We start from the raw sequence: 23,816 nt of genomic DNA on the forward strand, positions 1-23,816 counted from the left end.
AGATTGCAGAACACGCACTTGGTGAACTAATAAGCCTGTACAAAACGTGTCTAACTGGTATAATAAATGCCTAAGAAATGAGTTCAAATGGAAAGAGGCCTAATTTAAGTGTCTAAGTAAAAAATGGTGTCAACTTTAGGTGTCTTCGTATATATTCCGCCACCTAATTACTGAACCTAAATAATAGCATATTATAATCTCTTGTTCTTGTGTTTCTCTAGCACTTCTAAAGCCATCACAACTTTATGTTAGGGGGGTTAATGAGCAAGTAGTCCTCCTTGATCTCAATATAACAAAATCACTAAACATTATTTAAATAAAGAAATTTAAAATTTACTAACTCCAAACAAACGCCATAAAGCTGAACAAGGACTTGTCACGGTCAAAAAACCGGACATCACACGTTAAACAGTAGCATGAGAGCCACAAAAGACTTTCACAAAATTGGCAAAAGCTCCTACTAGTGCACCTACTACACTTTAACTTTCTTTTTCCCGATATAGTTTCGCTACTAACTCTCTCTTTCTGTTTTTCTTTAACTTCATCACAGGACAGACAGATCATGAGGCTAGCTACTTTCTGTGTTTCTTTCATTACAGAAGAGAAGAAGAGATCATGGGTCGTGGAAAGATTGAGATAAAGAAGATAGAGAACTCAACAAACAGGCAAGTCACTTACTCCAAGAGAAGAAATGGTATTATCAAGAAAGCTAAAGAGCTTACTGTTCTTTGTGATGCTAAGATCTCACTCCTCATGCTCTCTAGCACCAGGAAATTTCATGAATACACCAGCCCCAACACTACGTATGTCTTTTACACACAAAAAAAAAAGTTAGATTTTTAAATTAAAAAAAAATCGTAGTATATTTTGTTTCTTTCTTTCTTTCCAACTTGTTCTGTGTGTTAATCAGGCAAAAAAAGATGATTGATCAATATCAGAGGACACTTGGGGTTGATATTTGGAGCACTCACTACGAGGTAATAATTTCCTAAACTCTAGTTTTTCCATTATGTGGTTTAACGTAATGACTTACTAGTATTTACTATATGAGGAATGATTTACCATGTAATTATACCTGCAAAATCCCTTTGTTCGTTCAATGTGTACAGAGAATGCAAGAAAATTTGAAGAGATTGAAAGAGATCAATAACAAGCTAAGAAGAGAGATAAGGTAATAGTAGGATCATTAACACCGTTTTTTTATTTTTTATATTTTAATTTGAGCAATTTAAGGATGGTTAATGAGTTTTATCATGTTCAGATGTTTCTTTTTTCGTGTAGTAATTTATAAGGAGTACATTGCTCAAATGGTCCCTCATCTATCCCAAATTATCCCCTAAAGTTACTTTACTTTCATTTGTAACAACAAAGTCACTAAACTATGTCTATTGCGCTCAGAAGTCATTCAACTATATTTTCCAAATTTTGGATTGCCAAATACCTATTTTATCCTCTACATTATAAATATTTATCTTCTTTTATTTTTTTAAAACTTTTTAATATTATAATTTTTCCTTTTTAATTTATATTATGGACTTATTTATAGAATAAATAAATATTATTTATAAATTAAAAAAATATTTAAGCATATATTATGCTGGAATAACAAAATAATGAGCATAGTAAAAACAATTAATGAGAATAATTTGTTAGTAAAAATAATTTTAGTATTAACAATAAAATTCAAAAATTTATTTACACAATTCAGAATGAAAGAAAATAAAGGTTGTAAAATATATTCCATGCACGTAATATAAAAATAATTATTTAAATAAAAGTATTTTTATAATATATTATATGTTCTTCAAAATTATGCTCAATTATATTATTATGTTTCTACCAATTTTCCGACGACACAAATTATGTCACCGAAAAGTAGGGGGACTATCTGTGTAGGGTAAAATATGTTGTGTTAAGTCGTGCATAGAATATATATAAATAATTAAGCATAATTTTTAAGAATATATAATATATATTATAAAAATATTTTTATCTAAATATTTAGTTTTATATTACGTGCATGGAATGTATATTTTACAACCTTTATTTTCTTTCATTCTGAATTGTGTAAATAAATTTTGGAATTTATATTGTTAATACTAAAATTATTATTACAAACAAATTATTCTAATTAATACTTTAATTACTATGTTCATTATTTTGTTATTCCAGCATTATAAATGCTTAAATACTTTTTATTTTTTTAATTTATAAATAATATTTATTTATTCTATAGGTAAGTTTATATTAGGGAAAATTATAATATTAAAAAGTTTTAAAAAAAATAAAAGAATATAAATATTTATAATTTAGAGGGTAAAATAGGTATTTGGCAATCTAAAATTTGAAAAATCTAGTTGAGTGACCTTCTGAGTGCAAGAGGTATAGTTCAGTGACTTTGTTGTTATAAACGAAAGAAAAGTGTCTTTAAGAGATAATTTGAGATAGTTGAGTGACTATTTGAGTAATTGGCTCATTTATAAGCAATTGTAGTGAAATGGCTGATGGTGGCGTCTGTCCATAGGCAGAGAACAGGGGAAGACATGAGCGGCCTCAGTTTGCAGGAGTTGTGCCACTTGCAGGAGAACATCTCTGAATCTCTAGATGAGATACGTGAAAGAAAGGTTATGACTTTTACCTTTACTCTTGCATTTTTTTTTTTTTTTGGGGGTGGGGGGGCATTATTATCTGCCATGTGTGTCTTTTGTTTAACTGCTACTAGATTAAATTCGATCCATTTCTGAAGCTTAACTCACCTGTAGCTAAGGATATGTTTGCCTAACCTTAATTTTCAGTTGAACCGTTGTAGCTGCTAGCTACCCACAGACATGCTCTGCTAGGCAAAAATTAAAGTCCAATATTGTTGAATGCAAAGTTGAATGAATATGTTTAAAAAAATTATTGTCGAATTCATTTTGAGTAAAAAAGGAATACTCCTCACTACCTAAGAAGTAACCTTATAAACGTGCCCCCTGTGATAAAGTTCTGCTGCTTCTGCAAAATGCAAATTCAGTCAATTTCCAGGGAATTTAAAAATTTAAAATTACATGTATAAATCAGGTAAAGTATTTTAGTGCTTGTGAGCCCTAGGTATGGAAAAAACCGTGGTAGGAAGCGCTTTCCCCTGAATGAGGTCTTATGCGGCGCGAATCCGGATATAATCGAGCTCAAATACGGGTACCGGACACCGGATGGGAACCAAAAAAAAGTATTTTAGTGCTTGTAAAAAACAAGATGCTCCTTTTGTCTCGGCCACGATATTCTTTTATGTTTCCTAAGTTTAAGTTTTTACCAAAAAATAACCACTCAAGAATACATTACGTTTATGGGTTGGCAATCCAAAAAGATGGTGAATATATAACTTATTAGTCACTCATATTACATCAAGTGTAATTTCTTTTACATTGTCAGCGAACCAAATTGACATTCTTTTTCCACGTGTATTATATACATACTTAACTATAAGTGGCTCTATGAATAATTATATACAGTACCACGTGATCAAGACTCAAACAGATACCTGCAGGAAGAAGGTTAGTCTTCCTTTTTAGTTATCTTTGATATGAATTTATTTCCTTTCATTTCGCTTGGGGATATATTACAAAGTGCAACGGATTTTTGATGCGACTAAAATAGGTGAAGAACTTAGAAAAGCGACATGGAAATCTCGTGCTTGATTTGGTAAGTATCTTTTAAAAAGATATGTTGATTTTTTGTTATTGATTTACGAGATTGTTAATTAACACAAAAAAAGTTAATTGGTTCATCAAATTAAGGAAGCAAAATCTGAAGATCCAAAGTATGGTGTAGTGGAAAATGAGGGACAGTACAACTCTGCTATGGCGTTTGCCAATGGAGTACACAACCTCTATGCTTTTCGCCTACAATCGTTGCACCCCAATCTTCAAAATGGAGGAGAATTTGGTTCTCGTAATCTACGCCTTGCTTGAAAAGTGAAAACAGCAATTTGGTAATGGGGTTAAACCCTTAAATGTTGACTTACTTATTCGAACCAACTTCCCAAGTTATATGTTATTACTCAAAAAAGTTAACTATTGCAAGATGCAAAGACTACTTTATCTAGTTAATTAGGTTTTGCGCTGAGTCTGGATTTGATTGCTCTCCTAATTGTCTAAAGCACTTTATTATTCTAGCTAGGAGTTTCGACCCAAATTAAGAAGATGAATTATGATATCTTGAATGAATGTTCAATTCTGCGATGTTGATTTTTTTACTTTATTGTTAGAAAATCTACACATATAGTTTGTTCTTTTTAGAATGTTATGCAACACATCTCATTAGTAAATCTAATTCTTAATATTTTGTTGATGCATACTGGTTAGGAGCTGTAAAACTTAATTTAAGATCTGTATCAGCATTATTCTGAATTATAGGAATCGTCAAATTTTACTTGTTATTTCAATTTACTGCCGGGAGTAAGCTTTGTGCTGATAGAAATGGCGGCAGTCTTTCTGTAGTGAAAGAAATAAATTACGGAGCAAAAACAACGAATTGTATACATTGTTATGCGCAATGAAAATCGTAATTGCTACCAAGTTAATTTTTCCAAGTCTACTTTGCCTCCCTTGGTACCAAAGTTCTAACTCACAGACTAGATGCCTCGTGTTCTTGCTATGTGTTTCTCTTTGGGAGAATTGCACATTTTTATTCTTTGTTCGAAGAGAATTATAAAGGTCGGAAGTTTCAAGAGAAAGAAAAGAAACCATTCACAAAAATGGATCGCATGTCTCCCACTTAAAGAGAGCGGTAGTTTTAACTTTTCTAGGTAACCTCTTTAGATTTATTTCTTTTAAACGGGTCAGATCGGTCCACAAGGCGATCCACTACCCAAACCTAATATCCAAACATGTAGCTTGCTTGTGACTTGTAAATTTTCTCTTTGGGTTATGGCTGAACCTTGATTGAGTGTAATCCACATTTTACTTGAAGGGGAAAATCTGAATTGGGATTTTGCAGTGATAAAGCCTAAAGGTATCACAAGCCAGCTTTCGTTTGAACTGGCATGGTGAAAAAATTCCCGAATATTCTTTTGCTTAAATCTGTTGGATACTTGGATGCTATTAAGGAAGACGACAAATCGTCATTAAATTGTCCTTCTGATTTTCCAATTAGTTTTATAACACAATTGTGTTTGAAAGTATGAGTTGTAATTTCCATTCAAAAGATCGAAAATATAACCGGAGTTTTAAAATGTTATAGATGCTTTCATCACATTACAAAATTATTAAAAGATTGATTGGACATCTTTATTAACTACTACATACTAAATTATTTTCATTCAGCTGAAAAAAAGTATGAAATCGAACAGTAAAAAGAGAGAAAGAAAGTATCATTTGTCATAAGGTTTGAATAAAATGCTATATTAGGAAGAAATTTGTTCATTTTATCATTCGAAATTGCACAATCAATTAAATTTTGGTTTACTATTGATGGTAGGCTAGAATCCCATGTTTTAGTTATAGTCTGCACTTCAATTACTGCACTGTGAGCGTGATTAAGCTTAAATAATAGTGATTCACACTTATTACGTGCTTTATACTTTGTAGGAGATGATTTCGAGTTAAGAAGATGTTCTAGAGCTAAATCGAATAATTGGAGATTTGAAGTTTGAGTAAAAACCAAGGAATCAAATCGGGATCGCATCTAGGGCTCGTGGACTAGCGTTGCATACGAAAGTTGGAAGAAAGCACAAGGGTTATGACATTTGTACTAATGTTTCGTACCATGCATAAGCACAATGCAACGCATTAGTGCAAATGTGCGTCAGAAGTGTGAGAAGTTCAGAGACTTGTAGTTTTTGGGTCTGACAGAAAAATGCACTAATGTTATGCATAGTGCGTGGCATCAATACAAAAATTTATCAGACAAGCTAAGTTCAGAGAGTTTACAACCGAGCAAAATGCACTAACGCGACGCACCCTGCGACGCATGAAGTGTAAAAAGTTTGTAGGTTTTCCTACTTCGGCTCAAAGAGTGTAGTTTCGTCCGTGTTCGTTTCTACTTGATAATATACTAGAAAAATATTTTTGAAGGGACTTTTGACCTTGGAAGCTTTGGAAGAGCATTGGAGACTACAAGACTTAGGATTTCATCATCTTTACATCAATTCAATACGAAGTTTGGATTGTAATGTTAGATTGCTGCTTCCTTATTCATTAATTATATTTGTGATGACTTCCTCCATGATTATAGAGTAGTTTATATTAAGGTTTGACGGATATGGTGTTTTGATAAATATTTGTAGACTTTAACTCTAGTTCTTGCTTGAATTCGTTATGGCGTTTTGAATTATTGCAACTTTATTCACTGGTTTATTTAATCGAAAGAGAAATATTTTGGGGATTATCTTTGCATTATTTTGTTTGGTTTAATTCGGCGATTCTCCTAAATAATCGAAATAGTTTGTTGAATTGTTGATTAAATCAAGTTAGGAGAATATTCGAGATACGTTTTCTTGTAGACTAATCCATTAACGCATGCTTGTATACTTTCATAGGGCTTATATTAGTTTACCTCGTAGAGTTAAGATTTAATCGAGATAGGAGTCTTGACTACACGTTTGAACTAATCATCGAGTGAATTCGTGAGAATTATTAGAACATTAAAATGAATTAAACTAGAGTTAAATCCCAAATGACTATCTTGTACCTATCCTATCTTATTCCTCACATTAATAAGATACCAATTCTACGAATCTCTAACTCTTTGCAGTCAATTGTCAATTGCTTTATTTTAAACGTAGTTTATAATCATTTAGCTCAAGTGTTGATTCTCCTGAATATCAATCAAACCATAAATTACTCGAATATTATTTAAATCCAATCCATGTGGAGACAATATTTTGCTATACTATCTTTGATTAGCGAGCATCAATTTCATATTGTATTTTGCGCTCGTCAACTATCTTATTTTTACTCTTAGACTCCATAATGGAGCTCCAACATAGAGGATAATTTGAAATTATATTCAAAAGTTGAAAGATAAATTTGAAAATTTCTTCACGAAGAACTTGGATATGTGAACCCACCCATTTCATGTTAAGGCGTCGTTAATGACAAAATAAAATATGTTAACATCAATTGTATTAATAGATCGTAATAAGTAAAATTGAACAATTTCGAATAGTACATTGGCAAATATACGTTTTACCTAAGAATAATGAAGAAATAGAATGGAGAGAGAGTTAGAGATTTTATTTGGATTGCATATTTACTGTTATAGAAAATATTAGGAAAAAAAATGATACTCTAAAATATTTAGTCAACTTAAAAGTGGTAAATGATAATTATTAACTTACACTTTTCGAAACATAAATAAGCCCAAACATGCTCAAATCAACTTGCAAGCTTACTAAACACAGAGTAAACAGCCAAAATACAAAGTGGTAGTTAGTAACTTATTAAAAATCATAAAATGTACGAGTGATTCGAAAATTGAAAAACGAGAAAAAAAGGGACGTTAAAGTATTACGGAAACGGAAAAAAGAAAAATCTGGATTCCGTGGAGCACGTTACCCGCGTCGTGACATCGCTCTCACAACAAAAAAGCTATAAAAACATTTCCAAAATCTCAGTTTCTCACTTTCACCCAAAGTTCCGATTCCGAACCATCACTGTGAGTTCAATATTCCACAATCCACTTTCCGAAATCAGTTTTCCCCTCTCTCAAACCAGAATTGAGAATGATAATAGTAGCTCTCCTAATTCTGGAATCAAGCTGAATTTTAGGGACTAGGGTTTACATGATGGAGATGGCAAGTGCTGCTCCAGTTCCCGTTTCCTGGATTCCCGAAGACGACCTCCTCTTGAAGAACGCCGTCGAGGTTACACTTTATCTTCGATTCGACGCTATCTACTTCCGCATTAATTTGTGATCATTTTCGCTTTTGTATTTTATGTATTTTCAGACCTATTGTTTTTCATTAGGCATATATGCGCTATTGTAATTTTCAGCGTTTAAATCAGTTCAATCAATTGTAACATTAGAAAATTGACTTGATAGTGATGATATAGAAAGGATAAGGCATGAAGAGTTAGATTTTAAGGTAGCTAATTTGCTGGAAATGCTAGGTACACGAAAATTTCACGCTCTTAAAATTTTCGTTAAGTTGGGGTTAAATACGAGAATACTGAGTTTAACAAATGATGCTAGAGATTCAGCCAATTTTACATGTTTGTTGCTCAGGTAGTTGCATATTACGTGATGAAGTTTTAGCTTCGAGCAGATTGAAACTGTGAGATGTTTTTAGGATAAAAATGATCTAGTTCTTCTTTATATTTGTTTATGCATCAGGTAATGTACGTCTTTTTTTAGTCAAAGTCCCGAAAGACACTAATGCGTCATTTGTTATTACTAGCTAAATAGTGATTGCTATTAGGTACTCCAGTTGTTCCATTTGACGATGACCTTTGAGTCTCATTGTCCCTCTTCACTATTTTACTAGGAATTGGCATTTTTTCAACCTGTGAACAGTGTTGCCAAAGGCTCATTTAAGGTGCGCTTAAGCCCTGAAGCTCAGAAAAACTTAAGGAGGGCGCTTCGCCTCACTTAAGCTGCGCTTCAGTGTAGGCAAAGTGTGCGCCTCAATGCCCATGAGTTCTATCTTGAACTGAGCGGTACTAAACAACAAATATTACAGCAAATAAGTGTATTAGTTGCTGAGGCAAACATTAGGAGAGAATTTGTCTCCTTTTTCTTGAATTGCATATGTTTTTTTATTTGTTTCCTCAGTTGCGCCTTTTTTTTACTAAAACCTGCACTTTGTTGCGCTTAAAGCCCCAGTCGATTTGGAGCGCTTTTTAGAACTTTTAGAACTTTTCGCTTTTGACAACACTGCCTGTGAACTGAAGGCCTATAGTTGTGGAATTTCTTTGGTTTTCTCTCCCTGAACCGAATATGCTTTCTATAAGTTACGTGTCCCACATTGGTGAGGGAAATGGATTGTAGTCTCCTTATATGGTCTTGGACAATCCTTTCCTTATGATCTAGCTTTTGGGGTTGAGTTAGACCCAAGGTCCATTTCTTAATACTATATTTTTGTGTTTGCATCATTATGCCTGATGCTCTGGCGTAGTGCAAGAATTTATAAAATGTTTATTACCTATAAAAAAAAATTTGTGTTTGCATCTTACAAAGTTAATATGTTTCTTACTTTACCTTGGCTCACATTGATGAGGATAGAAATGCTTCAGTTATTTTCTCTTGAAGTACTTGTCCGTCTCTATCTTTTCACCATCTACTGTTGCTTGGGATAATACTCCACATCTAATTTTTTATCAGCACTCTAAATATACTTGCTGCTTCATAGCCAAGTCTTACTCAGTTGTTTTATTTTTAAATTAAACTTGCTCATTTTTCCTTGTATATACTGGCAGGCTGGTGCATCCTTAGAAGCACTTGCTAGAGGGGCAGTACGATTTTCCCGCAGATTCACGTTGCAAGAGCTGCAAGACCGTTGGCATTCTCTTCTGTATGATTCTGATGTTGCAGCTCCAGCTTCTGCTCGCATGGTTGAGCTTGAACTTTCAGGGATCAATCCATTGTCAAAGTTCAATAAATCTGATAATTTTAAAGGAAGCAAAGATGTTGTTGGAAAGAGGAAAGTGGACAGCATTCGTAAACAATACTATACGATGCGGAAGAAATTTCGAAGTGAATTTTTCAACTCCACCGATCTAGGCTTTCTGGATGAACCAAATCTACAAGAATGCAATGGACATGGAACTGATTTTAGGCAGCATGTTAGAATTGATGCTCAGTCTCGTGATGGGAACTGTATGCTTGGGAATTGTATCTCAGATGACCTTGGGCTTCAAGAATCAGATCTGGATATCTTGCGCAATGCTTTCCCAGAAGCACTTGGAGACATGCCTGTCACATCTGCCATTGCTAATTCCCGTATAGCCTATAACAGTAGGTGTTCAATTTCAGTAGACAATAATAGTCCAGATGGAATTCTAAGAGAAAGTAGGTTTTTGGAAGAGTTTTCCGCTTCATCATTAAGAGAAGAGAGGAGGAACTCTTTTCAGCCTGATATGGAAGACAGAGAAATTCCTGGTGTTCTTAAAGACAATTCCATTGACTTTGAAAAGTGCTCAGGTGTTAAGCGGCCCTGCCTATCGCAGTTATCTCCTGAGAGAAAGATCTTTGGTAGTCCTGAAGGAAAACAGTTGTCCACCTTTCATTCAAGAAGTGACAACCATCAAAATATCTGTAGGGGTCCTTGTGGATTCGGAAGCAGACAGCATTCCCACTCCCCAAAATCAGGTCAGAACTCTTCATTTCATATACTGGAATTTCCATCTGTTCGGTCATTCTTCCTCTTTGGAACACAATGGAAAATGTTGCAGGATTAGCGTTGGAGATATGTTATAAGCTGTTAACAAGGTTTTTCGTAGTGATGGCAGTAGTTATGATAAGTGTTCATGTATGTATAATTTTGTCTTTGCAGGAGCAATGATGGGGGTCAGGACTGGTAGCACTGATTTTATTGATTCATCAGCTACCTCAGATGGTGAATTCACGGATCTCCCAGATTCACTCTTGAACCTTTCAAATGAGGATGACATCCTCTTGATGGAAGCGGATGGGAAGGATTCAGCGGACAACTTGTGTAAAGCTAATCTTAAGCTACTCCCAGATTCTCCTAGCGATATTCCAGAAGGTGGTTCAGACGACCATGAATCTGAAGTAGTTAATGATTCGAATGCAAATGTTGCAGTTCCTGATGATTTCAATCCTTTAGGATCAGAAGTGAACACTTCCTCCCTGCTTAGTCAAGATGTAAGATCTGATTGTGAAGTTAATTTGTCATCCGCATCATCATTAAATCCTGATACGAGACAGCTTACTGATGGGAATATGCATTGTACACTGAACACTGAGGATACAGAAATTCCTTGTAATGATGATATCTTCTTGCTTATCCACCCTTCTACATCATTTGGTTCCACTGCAACTCAACCAATTGGTCAAAGTTCCATGGACCTGTCATCGGCTAGTAATAAAAATGAACAAAGAGTTAACTCCTTCACTCGTGGAAAAGATTCCGTCAAATCTTTTGCGTGGACTAATAAGGTTGCACCAAACATCTTTGGAGAAACACGCCTGGTGCAGCCATCCGTCAATAGTACTGCCCATGTAAAGGTGTCTGGTACTACTGCTTTGCCAGCACTTCCTGGTGATGCTAAGAAGGGTGCTGGAGTCGCAGGTCAAAGCAGATCATTGCCTGCAAATGCAGAAGTATCTAAAGATGATGTGCGAGAGGAGGATATTGCTAGAGTTAGAGGGGTATCAAAACTTGAAATATTATCTATACTTTCTTCCTTGAACTACTTAGCATCTCCGAATGATACCTATAGAGCTGCTTATTTGTTGGCGGCAGGTGGGGGACCCTCCTGCTACTTTCGTCAGGATGCCACAATTTGGCGAATCAAGCTCTGTCAGAGCGGCCGCTGCAGAGCTAGCAATTAACCCTTCAACATCAGAACTGGAAGAACCTCAGAGCGATGACGATGTACCTTATTTTTCTGATGTTGAAGCTTTGGTAATTCTTGAACTTTTCTTCTTTATGCTAATCTCATCTATAGAGTTACCAAAGTAGATATAACCTTTTGACCTTGGGATTTCAATATTCAGATACTAGATATGGACTTAGATCCACAAGATCAAGACCCATATACAACTAGGCAAGGTGAGTTATTTGAAATTGAATGGATTGTGTTCATTTGTAGCTTTTACTGGAGATAAATCATGTGAAGCAAGCTTTTAATACTTGAATGTACCTACTTTGTGGTATCTCTTTTACATCTGTTTATTCTTCTTCTCATTATTGATGTGCCAAACTTATGGTCTTATACAAAGATAACATCTATATTTAGTCATCCATACATTTACAGGTGTGTGACTATCTACTGTTTTAATTGATGTAGCAAGAAATTCCTAATTACCCCAACAGCTAATGGGTGTGTTATATAGTGAAGCTATTGCTTTTTACATCATAATGAAATAAAATGCCTATTATTATGCTATATGATGTAGATTATTATGAGTTTAAACTGTTGGGTTATGTGATATTCAGAGTCAAAGTATCAGGCTGAAGACTTCAAAAGGACTACCATCAGGTTGGAACAGTGTGCTCGTTCTTGTTCGCGAAGAGAAATGACACCTCGAGGGGCCTTTGCTATCCTATATGGACGTCATCTGAGGCACTATATTCGGAAGACCGAGGTAGATATCTCAGATTGTGACCTGCATCATTTGTTATTCAATTGAATGATTATATTTATAGCAATCAACAGTCTCCTTTTGTCTAGCAGCTTTCTTCTTCTCTCTGTCTCTCCCTCTTTCTTTATTTGTTGCTCTGATGGTAAGCAACTTCCACTTCCAACCACGAGGTTGTGAGTTCGAGTCACCCCAAGAGCAAAGGTGGGGAGTTCTTGGAGGGAAGGATACTGAGGGTCTATTTGGAAACAGCCTCTCTACCCTTGGTAGGGGTAAGGTCTGCGTACACACTACCCTTCCGAGACCCCACTAGTGGGATTATACTGGGTTGTTGTTGTTTCTGCTGGGGCATTGCTCTTCCACATCTATGATTTGTATTTTTTACGCGGCCGTTCCTTTGAGGTTTTAGTTTTAGTAGTATAGACTGATTTTCAGACTTTTTTTCATGTGGCCTTGTAATTGCTTCCCTTTGGGGCATCCTCTTTTTCCATTTAATACGAAGCAGAAAAAGTTTCCCTAGGTCACATATGCACCAAAGAAGCTACATAACTTTCATTCAATGATTATATTTTTCCACCATTAGACTGAAAGAATACATATACCTTATCCCAAAAAAAAAAAAAACTGAAAGAGTACATATAATTTATAGGGATAAATTTCTTGTTCCTACTTGTAACACCATTAAACATTAAAGAAATGTAGTGTAACTTGACCTCAAAGACTACTAGGAAACTTGGCTGGAGACCGCTGTCTGGATTTCTTGGAAAAAATTATTACAAAATATGAAATTGCTATTTTACCCTATTCTCGTTGAGATTAAATAGAATAGCCTAGTCTCAGGTTATGACATTATGAGTAAAAATTATAAAACCATTAATAATGCTTGAAAGAGTCCCCTATCTTAAGAAAAAAATGTCATTTTCTTTCTCACTCGTGTACTTTCCTCAGAGTGCCTCGTCTTTCATCAGGCATTTATATCATTGACATGGATTGTGCAGCTACTGCCTGATTCTTGCCTTGGACAATGTAAAACCTTTCTTGGCTCTTGGCTAAGATCAAGTGCAGTATGTTTTAAGTCTTTGATTAGTATCGAGAAATAAGATGTTTGTTTTGGATTTAGTCTCATTATTTTTCTTTATCCAAACTTTTACAAGGATTTGCAGCTATTGATTCAACATCTCATCTTAGTATTTTCCTACTCTAACTGCCTCTTGATTGTATCGTGGCTAAGCCCTTTCCAAATGACCTCTTCGCCCTTTCTTAGTGGAGTTTCAGCACTATATGGTTTTGCAGCTTTAATAGGGGAAATCAAACCCTGATTATTGTAAAGCTTTCCCATTTTGCCCTGCATATTATTGATCAAGTGAGCTTGCCTTTGCAGGTCATACTTGGAAGATCCACTGAAGATGTGGAGGTTGACATTGATTTACGAAAAGAAGGCCGTGCTAACAAAATATCTCGGCGTCAGGTAGAATTATTTGGTTTGCATCTTCTATTTTATCTATTATTTCTTTGTTAAGAATGATATTGGCGTACTCCTTTAGACATAATTTGTGTTTATGTACTCTATGAAAAGGAGACATGTCAAACAATATGATGGTTTCTTGTGACTTTGTTTTAAGTGCCTTTTGATGTTAAAACTTCAGTGAAGGAGATTCTTTTGGCGCTTTTTAAATCTTTTAATGTAATAATATACGAGCATAAAAAGTGATGTGGCTATAAACACACAGAGGATGTTCAAGGTTCTTGCTTGATCAGCTATGCAATGTCAAAAAAAATGAATAAAGAAATTACCTCTCTTTATCTTATCAAAAAAAAAAAAATAAAGAAATTACCTATGCAATTTTATCAAGCACTGGAAGTCACAATGTTTGGTTGATGATGGCTAAAACGCAATTGTGGGTTACTTTTAAGGAAAAACCAGGTAATAGCACTTGGGTGGTGAGGCTAGAAGGCATCATGATGAATAATCTTCTGGGGCATAGTCTCTTAGACATATTATGAAACAGTCAGTTCTAGACAATATATTGCTTTTTTGTTTATATCAGTTTGGTGGAGGTAAATATTACTTAGGTTCTTTAGTTCAGAATGCCTTCTATAGTTCTATGTCAGCTATTAAAATTTCCTGGGACATACAGTTATATGTTGTGCCGTCCTTATTGTTTTGCATTAGATGGATGCGTTTTTTTGGTCATTTCTCCACGTGTTCTTACTTAGGCAAGCATCAAGATGGAATCGGATGGATCCTTCTGTCTGAAGAATCTAGGGAGGTGCTCAATAGCAGTGAATGGCAAGTCAGTTGATACTGGACAGTATCTGACTCTTAGCACTAGTAGCGTGATAGAGGTATGTCACTCTCCTGACCTTTAAGGGACAAGTTTTCTTGCATATTACCTACATCTTTGTCTTGGAAGTTCAGCTTTGTGGTTGATAGTACTCTCGTCCTATGACTCGTGCACCGTATTTATTTAATTGTCGGAGATCCTCTCTAACAATTATTACACATTGCCTTACATGTTCACTGATAAATAAAACATAGCTTTTCATTTCAAAGAAATAAGGATATTCAAACCATCCAAGGTATTTCTAAACTATGATTTGAGGTATCATAAAGACGAATTACAAAGCATTTGCTGGAAGTTGATGTGTAAAACACATCCTTGATCACGTTAATACAAAAAATGATGGCAAATTAAGTTGCTTTGGCATATCTGACATGATAAATTGAGGAACTGAACTGGTGGTTGTTAGGTAGTAGGATTGCAACCTGGCTTGTATCTTTTCCACCATTTTAGAATCCAACATTTGGTTATTTCCAAATTGACCTTCGCCAGAGCTTATATTTTATCCACTGCCCTAATTTATATTCCAAATGTCCAATTTATCTGTATATGATACAGAAATACATAGAAGTGTCTTTCTAAACAAGAAAATTCAACAAAACCTTAAAATTTGTATTTTTAGCCGTTGACAAAAAATTGAAGTACATTATCAGCGTAACTGCAAAATAACATCAATAAAATGCTAGATGAAAGCAACACATAAATGGAAAAAGATTTTTAAATAAGGGAAATTTAAAGGAAATTGACAAGGAAAGAATGACGACTTAATTAGACCTTTTCTCCTTTTTCTTTTAATATGAAAACTGAAAAATTCCTGAGGGCCAGCAGCACACGGTTCCAAACTTGTTGGATAATGGGCCTGCCACCCTACCCTTCTCCTTAATACCGGGATATTATTTGCGGCAAGATCTGAATTGTGAAGTGCGCTTGATTCACACATCACGCCTTGTGCTCTTACCGCCAGACAGGAGCCCAGGGGCTCCCGAATCTTCTCTTTAGAAAACTAAACAAATTTTTCTTTTAATCTAATACATATTTTGGACCTTCTCCCCACAGTAGGATGGTGTTTCAATTAATCAACCTACAACCATGAATCTTAAATTAGGTGTCATCTGCTATATGAATTCTCTGCATTGATTTTATTCTGAGATGGTGTTTATTTGTAAAGTAAGTTGACTAAAATGCTCCCCACTCCTTCCAAGCTTTGACCACCCTCACAACTCCATGCATTAGGGATTTTCTGTTTTGCCATCACAAAGACTGTTAACCAAATTCAAAGCTGAATTGGTAGAAGAAGGATTGTTTTTACCATCATTATATTGCCAAAAAGCTTGGCCTTGTCCACTCAAAGTTCTTCACCACTAAATATGAAACTATCAAACAGCCTGGTCATGTTTTCTTCATAAATTATTGATTACTTTTGTTGTCACCTTTTTACTAGAGATTTATGTTGGTGTTGCTTCCCTTTTAAGTTTGTGAAAAATCAATCCTAAAGTTCAAATGCTATATGTTTTGCAGTTGAGATATAGATTTGAGAAGTGGTAGCTTTCTATTGGTTTGATGTGGATATTAGACTACATCTACCACTGGATAAATTTTATTTGGCATAACCTGGCTCGAATGTTGCATCTCCCAATCTACCAATAAAGATATGTTTTTGTATATTTCCTGTCATGCCATGATTTTTCCTCTTATTTCAATTTCTTCTTAAGTGCTGTGACTTGTTGCCCCCTCCCCTGATCGCCTCTGCAGGTGGCGAGGGTGGGGGATATGGGGTTGGTCAAGAGGGTAATTGGTGAGTGTATTTTTTAGTCATGACAATGAAGAGAAAATCCATCTAAGCTACACTTGCGTATACCTAAAATGGCCTGCAGTATCTTCATTTCATATTACCCCCTGCGTAATAATTGGAAATGGTCAAGATCATGCTATGTTCTCTATTATGATATTTTCCTTGGCTGGAGTCATACAGTTTTATAATTTATGGAACATACTGCACTTTTACAGATACGGGAAATGACTTTTATGTTTGAGATGAACCGTAAGTATGTCAAGCAGTACATACATAGCATTAACCAGAATAAAGGAAGGCTTGATAAGTTTGAATGGTCCCCTGAAAGGAAACCATGACGAACACCTTTAAGGTACCGTTGTTATCCTTGTTCTATTTTGTAAATTAACCTTACGTTGAATGAATATCCTTGGTCGAGGATCAGTTTCTTCTGTTCACTAATGGATGTGTAAAGTGTTAATATCTCCTTATGTTCCTGTCTAAAGGTCATCTAACCTACCCAGATCCCCTTACCACCTTGTTTCTTTTTTTCATATCTATTCGTGTAGTTTTGCTGGGACTTTCAGTTTTCTCTTCCAGAGTTATTTTAGTAAACAGTTCTGGAGGAGAGGGATTAAGTCGCATTTCTGTTTCTTCAAGGTGTTTGTAAAAGTAAGATGTTTTTAACTATTAGATGTGTAAATGGAATTATCAAAATTTTACAGAAGAATTTATCCATGGTTATCTAGAGGAAGATGTGCATTTCATGTACAAATATTTTTTTTCCAGAGTAAACTACTCAAATGTAAATGTAGAGAGTAGCGTTCGCTGGATAAAAATGTCAAAAGTTATCGTATATAAATTTTAATAGTTTTTAGTCTTTTAATCTCGGATTGCCGAGGTTAAGTTATATATAAAGTTCGCATCCTAAATCATTTCTTTCCCCTTTCTGAAGGAAGATGTAGAGAGACGCAAAGATGCTTTTTCCGTTATTATTTGGTTTAATCTCTCTAATCTTTTGCTTATCTTTTTTTAACTTAGTAGAAAGTCGATGAATTCTTGTTTTCTGTGGGGGATCAAAATGCGGAACGCAGATTATTACCTTTGCAACCCATCATTACGCTTCTCAAACTATTAAAGTTTCTCAATCAGCAACTAGTGTGGTGGGTTTGTGCTAGAGAGTTATGCCTGGTTAAGGATAAGAAAAGTTTTTCCTCAATGATTACTATATGGAAAGCAGGGGTAGGCCAGAGTAGTCAAAAGCGGAAAAAAGTCATAATTTGGGGCGCAAAGTGTGATTAAAGTGTGGGCTTAAGCAAAGAAAAGAACTGAAAAACCTACACGAATATGTGGTGCAAGGAAATGTAACCATACAACTATTTGGATAACATAATTGAATATAACTATAGTAAGAGAAATATAAAAAGTATAAAGTCATGTCAATCAAGTTTGAGGATTTGACAAAAACATGTAATTGTATGTTTTTTGCAGGTAGTTTCCTTGTAATGAACCTAAGCACTAGATATTCATTCATAAGAGTATTTAGCAATTAATGCATCATTTTACTAGGTCTATTTATTGCCTAATACTGCTCCGTCAAAGACAGAGCACAGGTGATTGGGGATGCCTTCGCACTTAAGCATATACACTAAGGGGTCGTTTGGTATGCGGGGTAAGGTGAGAAAATGTGGTACTGAAGTTATACTATGTTTGGTTAAATTTATACCGTCAATCAAACATAGTTTAAATTTAGTCCCAAACTTAATCCTGGATAACCCATCTTATCCCATCAAACTTGGTCTCGGGATAATTTAGTTCGCGTACCAAACGACTCCTGAGGCCCCATATATGCTAGGGGAAACTTAGAATCTGGTTGAAGTTTTAACTGGGCTCTAGAGTTGAATCCACCCAAAAACGAGTCTTTCATAACCGTGGGTTGGCTAAGCAACGTTATATCACATTGCTGAAATTCTGAAGTTAGCAATGATGAGACGGACACTATATAAAAGCACGCGCGACTTGACAGTATGAGGGGCCAGATACCAACTTGGCGGCTTGTAATGGATTAAAACAGCGAACATCACAATGAGCAATTCTCCTACGATTGACAAAAATAGTCTTGAAGATAATTCAGTAATTCTTAAAATAGCGAATCATAAGGCATCTTTGCCAATTTGGTAGAGAAATGAGCCAGCTACTCTGATTTGGTAGAGAAATGAGCCAGCTACTCTGATTTGGTAGAGAGTAGCCTATTTTTTATTGTTCCACATCTTTGGTATGCGTTCTTTAATGACGCACTAAAATATTTGGGATTCTAACGTCTCCGTGGAGATGCCAATCCAGACCAATGAGGCTTCAGGGGATGGGGGTAAGAATTCTCACAGCACATCAATATTCTTCCACAGCGACCAACCAAATATTCGTTACACATTTCCAGTTGTAAGCGATCCTTGATATGCTCTTAAAACATAGTAAGTTCTCAATTAACATTGATGCATGTTATAAGCTTGTTTTTTTAAAGTTGGTTTAGTCAAGATGAAACATGGTCAAGAGGCTGTCCACCTTTAAAGTTTAAACGATAGGCCCCAGGTCTGGGTTTGACATCTCGTAGAAATCAAATGGTGGGTTTTGTCAGGTTTTACCAGTTAAAATAGCGTGAAACAACGAATGGGGTAATGATAATTCGTGGAAAATTACTTGGCCTAAAATTAATTCGATATAGGTTAGGTCACGGGTCATTACACTATTTTATTGGTCGGAATATAGTTTCCTAGGTAAGGTCTATCATTTGTCTCGTGCAGACTAATTTTTAAATCCAGGGGCGTAAGCTTTACAAACATTCAGCGTAAGTTTCTCGAAGAATTAACAATTGAATCAGGACAATTTCTCGAAGCAAAATTTGTCCAATATCCAGGAAAGTCAAACATAGAGAGCTAAAATAACTCATTTCTTTTTCGAAAATATAAAAGAGTACCCTTTAACAAGTAGCATCATCCATTTAAAGTGGCACCTTTAGTGAAACGCAAAGACAAATTACTCGTAGTAACTTTTTCGAAAGAATCAGAAAGTAGCTCTCTTTAACTGGTCGAAGCAAAGTGATTGCTACTCAATTAAAAGTAGGTGCCTCTCAATCAGCGCAAGCGCAATTGCTGCTGAGCTAAGTTATTCATGAATCCTTTATTTGCCTATTTTGTTTAGTCATTATGAGAGAATATTTGGTTAGTTACAAGATAAATATTGAAAGAACAGAACATCAATTAGCTGGAGAACATCGGAAATTAGTAAAATATGTTGTGAAAAAAGAAAACCACAGCCTGAAATGAACGTTGTTGACTGAGTAACAACCATAAATTGGGACCCTTGTCCCCGCTCTCTGCCTATATAACATTTAATGGCAGTGTCACAAGAGCTATCATTTTCCCTTACCTTCTGATCTTCAATACGCAAAATATGAAATTTTAAATGAGCAGTAGACACCACTGATATTTTGCCCGTGAGCCACTCTCACCAAAAGATATATGTGCTAAATTTAGCGTACTCCTTTGTCTCGAATTGTATGTCTTATTTTGTATTTAAATTGTTCCAAATCTTCTCTGCTTTTTTAAAATAATTTCTCAAAACATTTTTCATTATTTTTGTAATTAAATAGATATTTTTGAAGACATACTTCTTAATATATTTTATTAGTTTTATTTAATTTTACTTTAGTTTACTTTTTTTTTAATTTGTTTTATTTTTTTACATTTCACATTTTTTCTTCTTTCTTCGTACTAGTGAGGTTGAGATAGTAAAGAGAATAAAGACAAATTCCCCTTAAACTCCTCCTTGCCAAGTGTTCACTTCGGCCTTTCTCACCTTTTCTTCACCTTTCTTTGTTTGCTCCCTTCATTGGCCACACCCGAATATATGCTCGTGAACTCATTTCAAAACCAATCTTAAAGGTGCTTCTTCTTCAATTCTCACTGCCCAACAGGAAAAAAAACGAACAGAGAGGAAAGTTTGCAGAAATGGATCGTTCATTATTCTCTGTATTCTCATCTTCTTCTACAATCCTATTCCTTACAGTTCTCCATGTTCTGTTGTTGCATGCACATTCAACAACACACTGGCAAGACATTGAAGTCTTGAAACAGCTGAAGAATAGCGTCGACCCCAATTCGGTGACACCTGGCTCATGCCTCATCTCTTGGGATTTCTCAGTAGATCCTTGTGACAATCTCTCCAGTGAAAAATTCACCTGTGGTCTCCGTTGTGACATTGTAGTATCCTCAGTTAGCCGAGTCACTGAACTCGCTCTTGACCAATGGGGTTACTCTGGTTCCCTCTCCTCTGTCTCTTGGAACTTACCTTATCTCCAAACCTTAGACCTTACTAATAATTTCTTCACTGGTTCAGTACCTGACTCATTCTCAAATCTAACTCGTGTTCAACGACTCACTTTGTCAAGAAACTCGTTATCTGGTTCAATTCCCAGTTCTCTAAGCTCACTTTCAAACCTTGAAGAACTTTACCTTGATAATAATTTCCTTGAGGGAACAATACCCTCAACTTTCAACGGTCTCAAAAATTTAAAAAGGCTCGAATTTCAAGCCAATAAGCTCACTGGCGAGTTTCCCGATTTGGGTCAGTTAAATAATTTGTTTTTCCTCGATGGAAGTGACAATGCTTTCTCCGGCCAACTTCCGGCGACTTTCCCGGCATCTCTCGTCGAGCTTGCAACGAGAAACAACAGCATAGAGGGTAACATTCCGGCTAGTCTCGCCGGACTGAATTTCCTACAAGTTCTCGACCTCAGTCACAATAAATTCAGTGGGTCCGTTCCGGCGAGTCTCTTCACCCACCCCTCTCTTGAACAGCTCACATTATCGTATAACCAATACGGGTCGGTTCAACAACCCGGGAACTTCTTAGAAAATAGTCAGTTGATTGCAGTAGACTTGAGCAACAATGAGATCCGCGGGTTATTACCCGGGTTCTTGGGTTTAATGCCCAGATTATCATCATTATCGCTAGAGAACAACAAGTTGTCTGGTATGATACCCGTCCAATATGCATTAAAAATGGTGGTGCCGGGTCAAGGGGTATCACAGTTTGAGAGACTGTTGTTAGGAGGAAATTACTTATTCGGACCCATACCGGGTCCAATGTTGGAGCTGAAACCGGGTTCAGTAACAGTGAGATTAGGGGACAACTGTTTGTACCGGTGCCCGTTGAGATTATTTTTATGTGAAGGTGGGGAACAGAAATCATTATCGGAGTGTCAGGCTTTTGGTCCCATCATTCCTTGAATAGTGTGACAATCTATTTACTTCGAGGTCCTTAGATTTTTTTTGTACTACACTAAGTTTTTTTTTGGGTTGTATATTGTATAAATAGTTTTTTGGATTTTCCTCCCTGGCTTTTTCTCCGGTACCCTTATCTCTTCACATGGGGTTTTAGGTATGGTCTAGATGGATCTATTGTATTTCTCTGGGCTGTAGCTTATAGAGTGTTCTTATCTTTGTGACAAATAAAGATGTCTTATATTAGAAAAAAATGGTTGTGGAGAATTTATTAGATGACTTGGGACATAATGACAAGTTTTATTTTGTGTCTCATACAACATATACTAGTTGTATGAGAATTTTTTTTGTCTCACAAATTTGTGGAGCCCAATCTTACACTTTTGGGTCCACAAAAATCTGGATCCACAAAACTACGAGACAAAAAAATTACCTCATAAACACAAAATAAAATTTTCCCGACATAATGTATGATGATCTTCAGATGTAAATTAGGTGGAATTAATTTTTACTTTTAGCAATGATTACTGAAAAAGCAAAATCACACTAGACCGAAGCCCATGCTAGAGGGCTACATTATATGGGAGAATGTCTAAAGTAATTAATTTTGGAATTTTAAGTTATCGGTTGTGAAGTATAAATGCAATCACTATAACATGTAGCATAACTACCAATTTCGTTTTGAGAAACATAATATATTTAGCTTGAAACAAGAACGGTAACTAGGATGGACAATAAAGAATTCTCTAGCGTCTATTTGAATCTTTTGAACTTATACTATTTAAAGACGATAGTGAAATTGTTTATGAATCTCTACTTGCGGCTATTGAGACGTGAGACTTGTGCAGCATGGTAGTCTTGGGTTGTATGGATAAGAAAGGACGGCGACTAGATTTCGTTGTCCAAAGGTTGGAGATGACGAAAAGTGACATTCAGTTCACATGTTTGTCATGAACGATGACGTTCCATTGTCCTGAAAATTAGCAAAATGTACGTATCTACAGTTGCATCATATTGTACTAGCTGTAACTTTCCCCCAGCGTAGTTTTTTTTTATTCAAAGGAAAAAGCAGAGTAAAATCAAGGGAAGTGATGCTCTGATTGCATCGGCAAGGAGCAGAAGCTCTACCCCCTGTTTCGCTGTTGACCTCTCCAAAAAATGTCTTTCCATTGCCTGCATTCTTAAATTTTCTACAATATCTATTTAGGTTAGTAGTTAATTAGCCGTCTGTTTAGTGTTTGAGTTAGAAATTGAAGTTGTATACGGGTAAAATCGAGGGCAATGCATGCCCCGATTTTTCGGTGAAGAAGACGGAAGGAGGGCACGAACACACACGATTGAAATCGAGGTTGGAAGCCTTTTGTACCAAGACCCATGAAAGATGAACAATGGGCTCATCGCAGGGCATGATAAAGCCTCGCTCCCTGAATCCAGAACGAGCTCTAGGACCTCGGGAGATATGGCAAACGGTTATGCACGAATAGCAGATGGCCGTGATATCCATACTTAATCGGATATCACGGTGCAGATCTCGCCCAATGTCGGTTATATATCAGTAATTCGCGAGAAAGGGAGATCTCGCCCAATGTCGGTTACATATCTAACCTTCTTTATTATCTTTTAGGGCTGACGAAATCAATATAAATGGTAGACATGGATCTTGGACAACCAACAATAAAAACTGATGGCATGAACATATATAATATGGGATGACCAGACAATCAAGAAACTATATATAAGGTATGAGCTATCACGCTACCATGAAAGACTATACAACAAAAACTAGCCGACAAGGCATACCAAACTATACATGAGTCGACACCTGTCTATGAGCCTCTAAAGGAACATAAGTGCTGCAACATAGCCGGAACAGGGCCCCGACATACCCATAATGTCTATAACAAAAAGCATACCAAGACCAAGACAAGTCCGGAGAAGGGATCTCGCCAATCACCGCTGAACTGGACAGCCTACTGTGGTGGGGGAGCTGCACCTGCCTGTCTATCAGGACCTGCAGCACGATATGCAGCGTCCACAAATAAAAGGACGTCAGTACGAATAAAGTACTGAGTATGTAAGGCAGAGAACCATAAATACGATCAGTAATGTAAGCAAGGATATAGAATATACAACCTGTAACATCTTAGTACCTCTGAGGGCTACTGACATGAAATGCAT

General features: G+C 35.9%; 3 protein-coding genes across 5 annotated transcripts; all 3 read left to right on the forward strand.

Annotated features, from left to right (window-relative positions):
• The first annotated feature begins 476 nt into the window (after positions 1-476).
• Positions 477-4,220, forward strand: LOC107797075 (agamous-like MADS-box protein TM6). 2 transcript variants are annotated; one of them, XM_075249963.1, is made up of 7 exons: positions 477-803; positions 911-977; positions 1,110-1,171; positions 2,525-2,624; positions 3,492-3,533; positions 3,637-3,681; positions 3,777-4,220. In XM_075249963.1, exons 1-7 carry the CDS (start codon positions 616-618, stop codon positions 3,948-3,950), a joined length of 678 nt encoding a protein of 225 aa, XP_075106064.1. In that variant the 5' UTR covers positions 477-615; the 3' UTR covers positions 3,951-4,220. The 2 variants fall into 2 exon arrangements, with proteins under 2 accessions (XP_075106064.1, XP_075106065.1); XM_075249964.1 differs by having other exon boundaries at positions 3,755-3,875.
• Positions 4,221-7,532: 3,312 nt separating this feature from the next.
• On the forward strand, positions 7,533-17,131 carry LOC107797076 (uncharacterized). 2 transcript variants are annotated; one of them, XM_016619934.2, is made up of 9 exons: positions 7,533-7,843; positions 9,396-10,287; positions 10,472-11,310; positions 11,405-11,566; positions 11,659-11,713; positions 12,101-12,249; positions 13,625-13,711; positions 14,461-14,589; positions 16,593-17,131. In XM_016619934.2, the coding sequence occupies exons 1-9, from the start codon at positions 7,763-7,765 to the stop codon at positions 16,713-16,715; spliced, it is 2,517 nt and encodes an 838-aa protein (XP_016475420.2). In that variant the 5' UTR covers positions 7,533-7,762; the 3' UTR covers positions 16,716-17,131. The 2 variants fall into 2 exon arrangements, 1 of the variants encoding a protein (XP_016475420.2); XR_001650583.2 differs by having other exon boundaries at positions 7,540-7,843; positions 14,417-14,589; positions 16,593-16,837.
• Positions 17,132-19,767: 2,636 nt separating this feature from the next.
• On the forward strand, positions 19,768-21,892 carry LOC107797077 (uncharacterized). The gene has a single exon (XM_016619935.2). It carries the CDS (start codon positions 20,364-20,366, stop codon positions 21,642-21,644), a length of 1,281 nt encoding a protein of 426 aa, XP_016475421.2. The 5' UTR covers positions 19,768-20,363; the 3' UTR covers positions 21,645-21,892.
• Positions 21,893-23,816: the final 1,924 nt, after the last annotated feature.

This window comes from Nicotiana tabacum, chromosome 3 (genome assembly GCF_000715075.1).
Source record: "Nicotiana tabacum cultivar K326 chromosome 3, ASM71507v2, whole genome shotgun sequence".
NCBI classification, from domain to species: Eukaryota; Viridiplantae; Streptophyta; class Magnoliopsida; order Solanales; family Solanaceae; genus Nicotiana; species Nicotiana tabacum.

Bases quoted from the DNA above. Each gene is read 5' to 3' on its own strand.
- LOC107797075 (XM_075249963.1), top strand. From the start codon at position 616: ATGGGTCGTGGAAAGATTGAGATAAAGAAGATAGAGAACTCAACAAAC. The intron at 978-1,109 runs GTAATAATTTCC...CAATGTGTACAG, and splicing joins TTTGGAGCACTCACTACGAG to AGAATGCAAGAAAATTTGAA. The intron at 3,534-3,636 runs GTTAGTCTTCCT...CGACTAAAATAG, and splicing joins CAGATACCTGCAGGAAGAAG to GTGAAGAACTTAGAAAAGCG.
- LOC107797076 (XM_016619934.2), top strand. From the start codon at position 7,763: ATGATGGAGATGGCAAGTGCTGCTCCAGTTCCCGTTTCCTGGATTCCC. The intron at 7,844-9,395 runs GTTACACTTTAT...ATATACTGGCAG, and splicing joins TCTTGAAGAACGCCGTCGAG to GCTGGTGCATCCTTAGAAGC. The intron at 11,311-11,404 runs GTATCAAAACTT...TGTTGGCGGCAG, and splicing joins ATATTGCTAGAGTTAGAGGG to GTGGGGGACCCTCCTGCTAC.
- LOC107797077 (XM_016619935.2), top strand. From the start codon at position 20,364: ATGGATCGTTCATTATTCTCTGTATTCTCATCTTCTTCTACAATCCTA.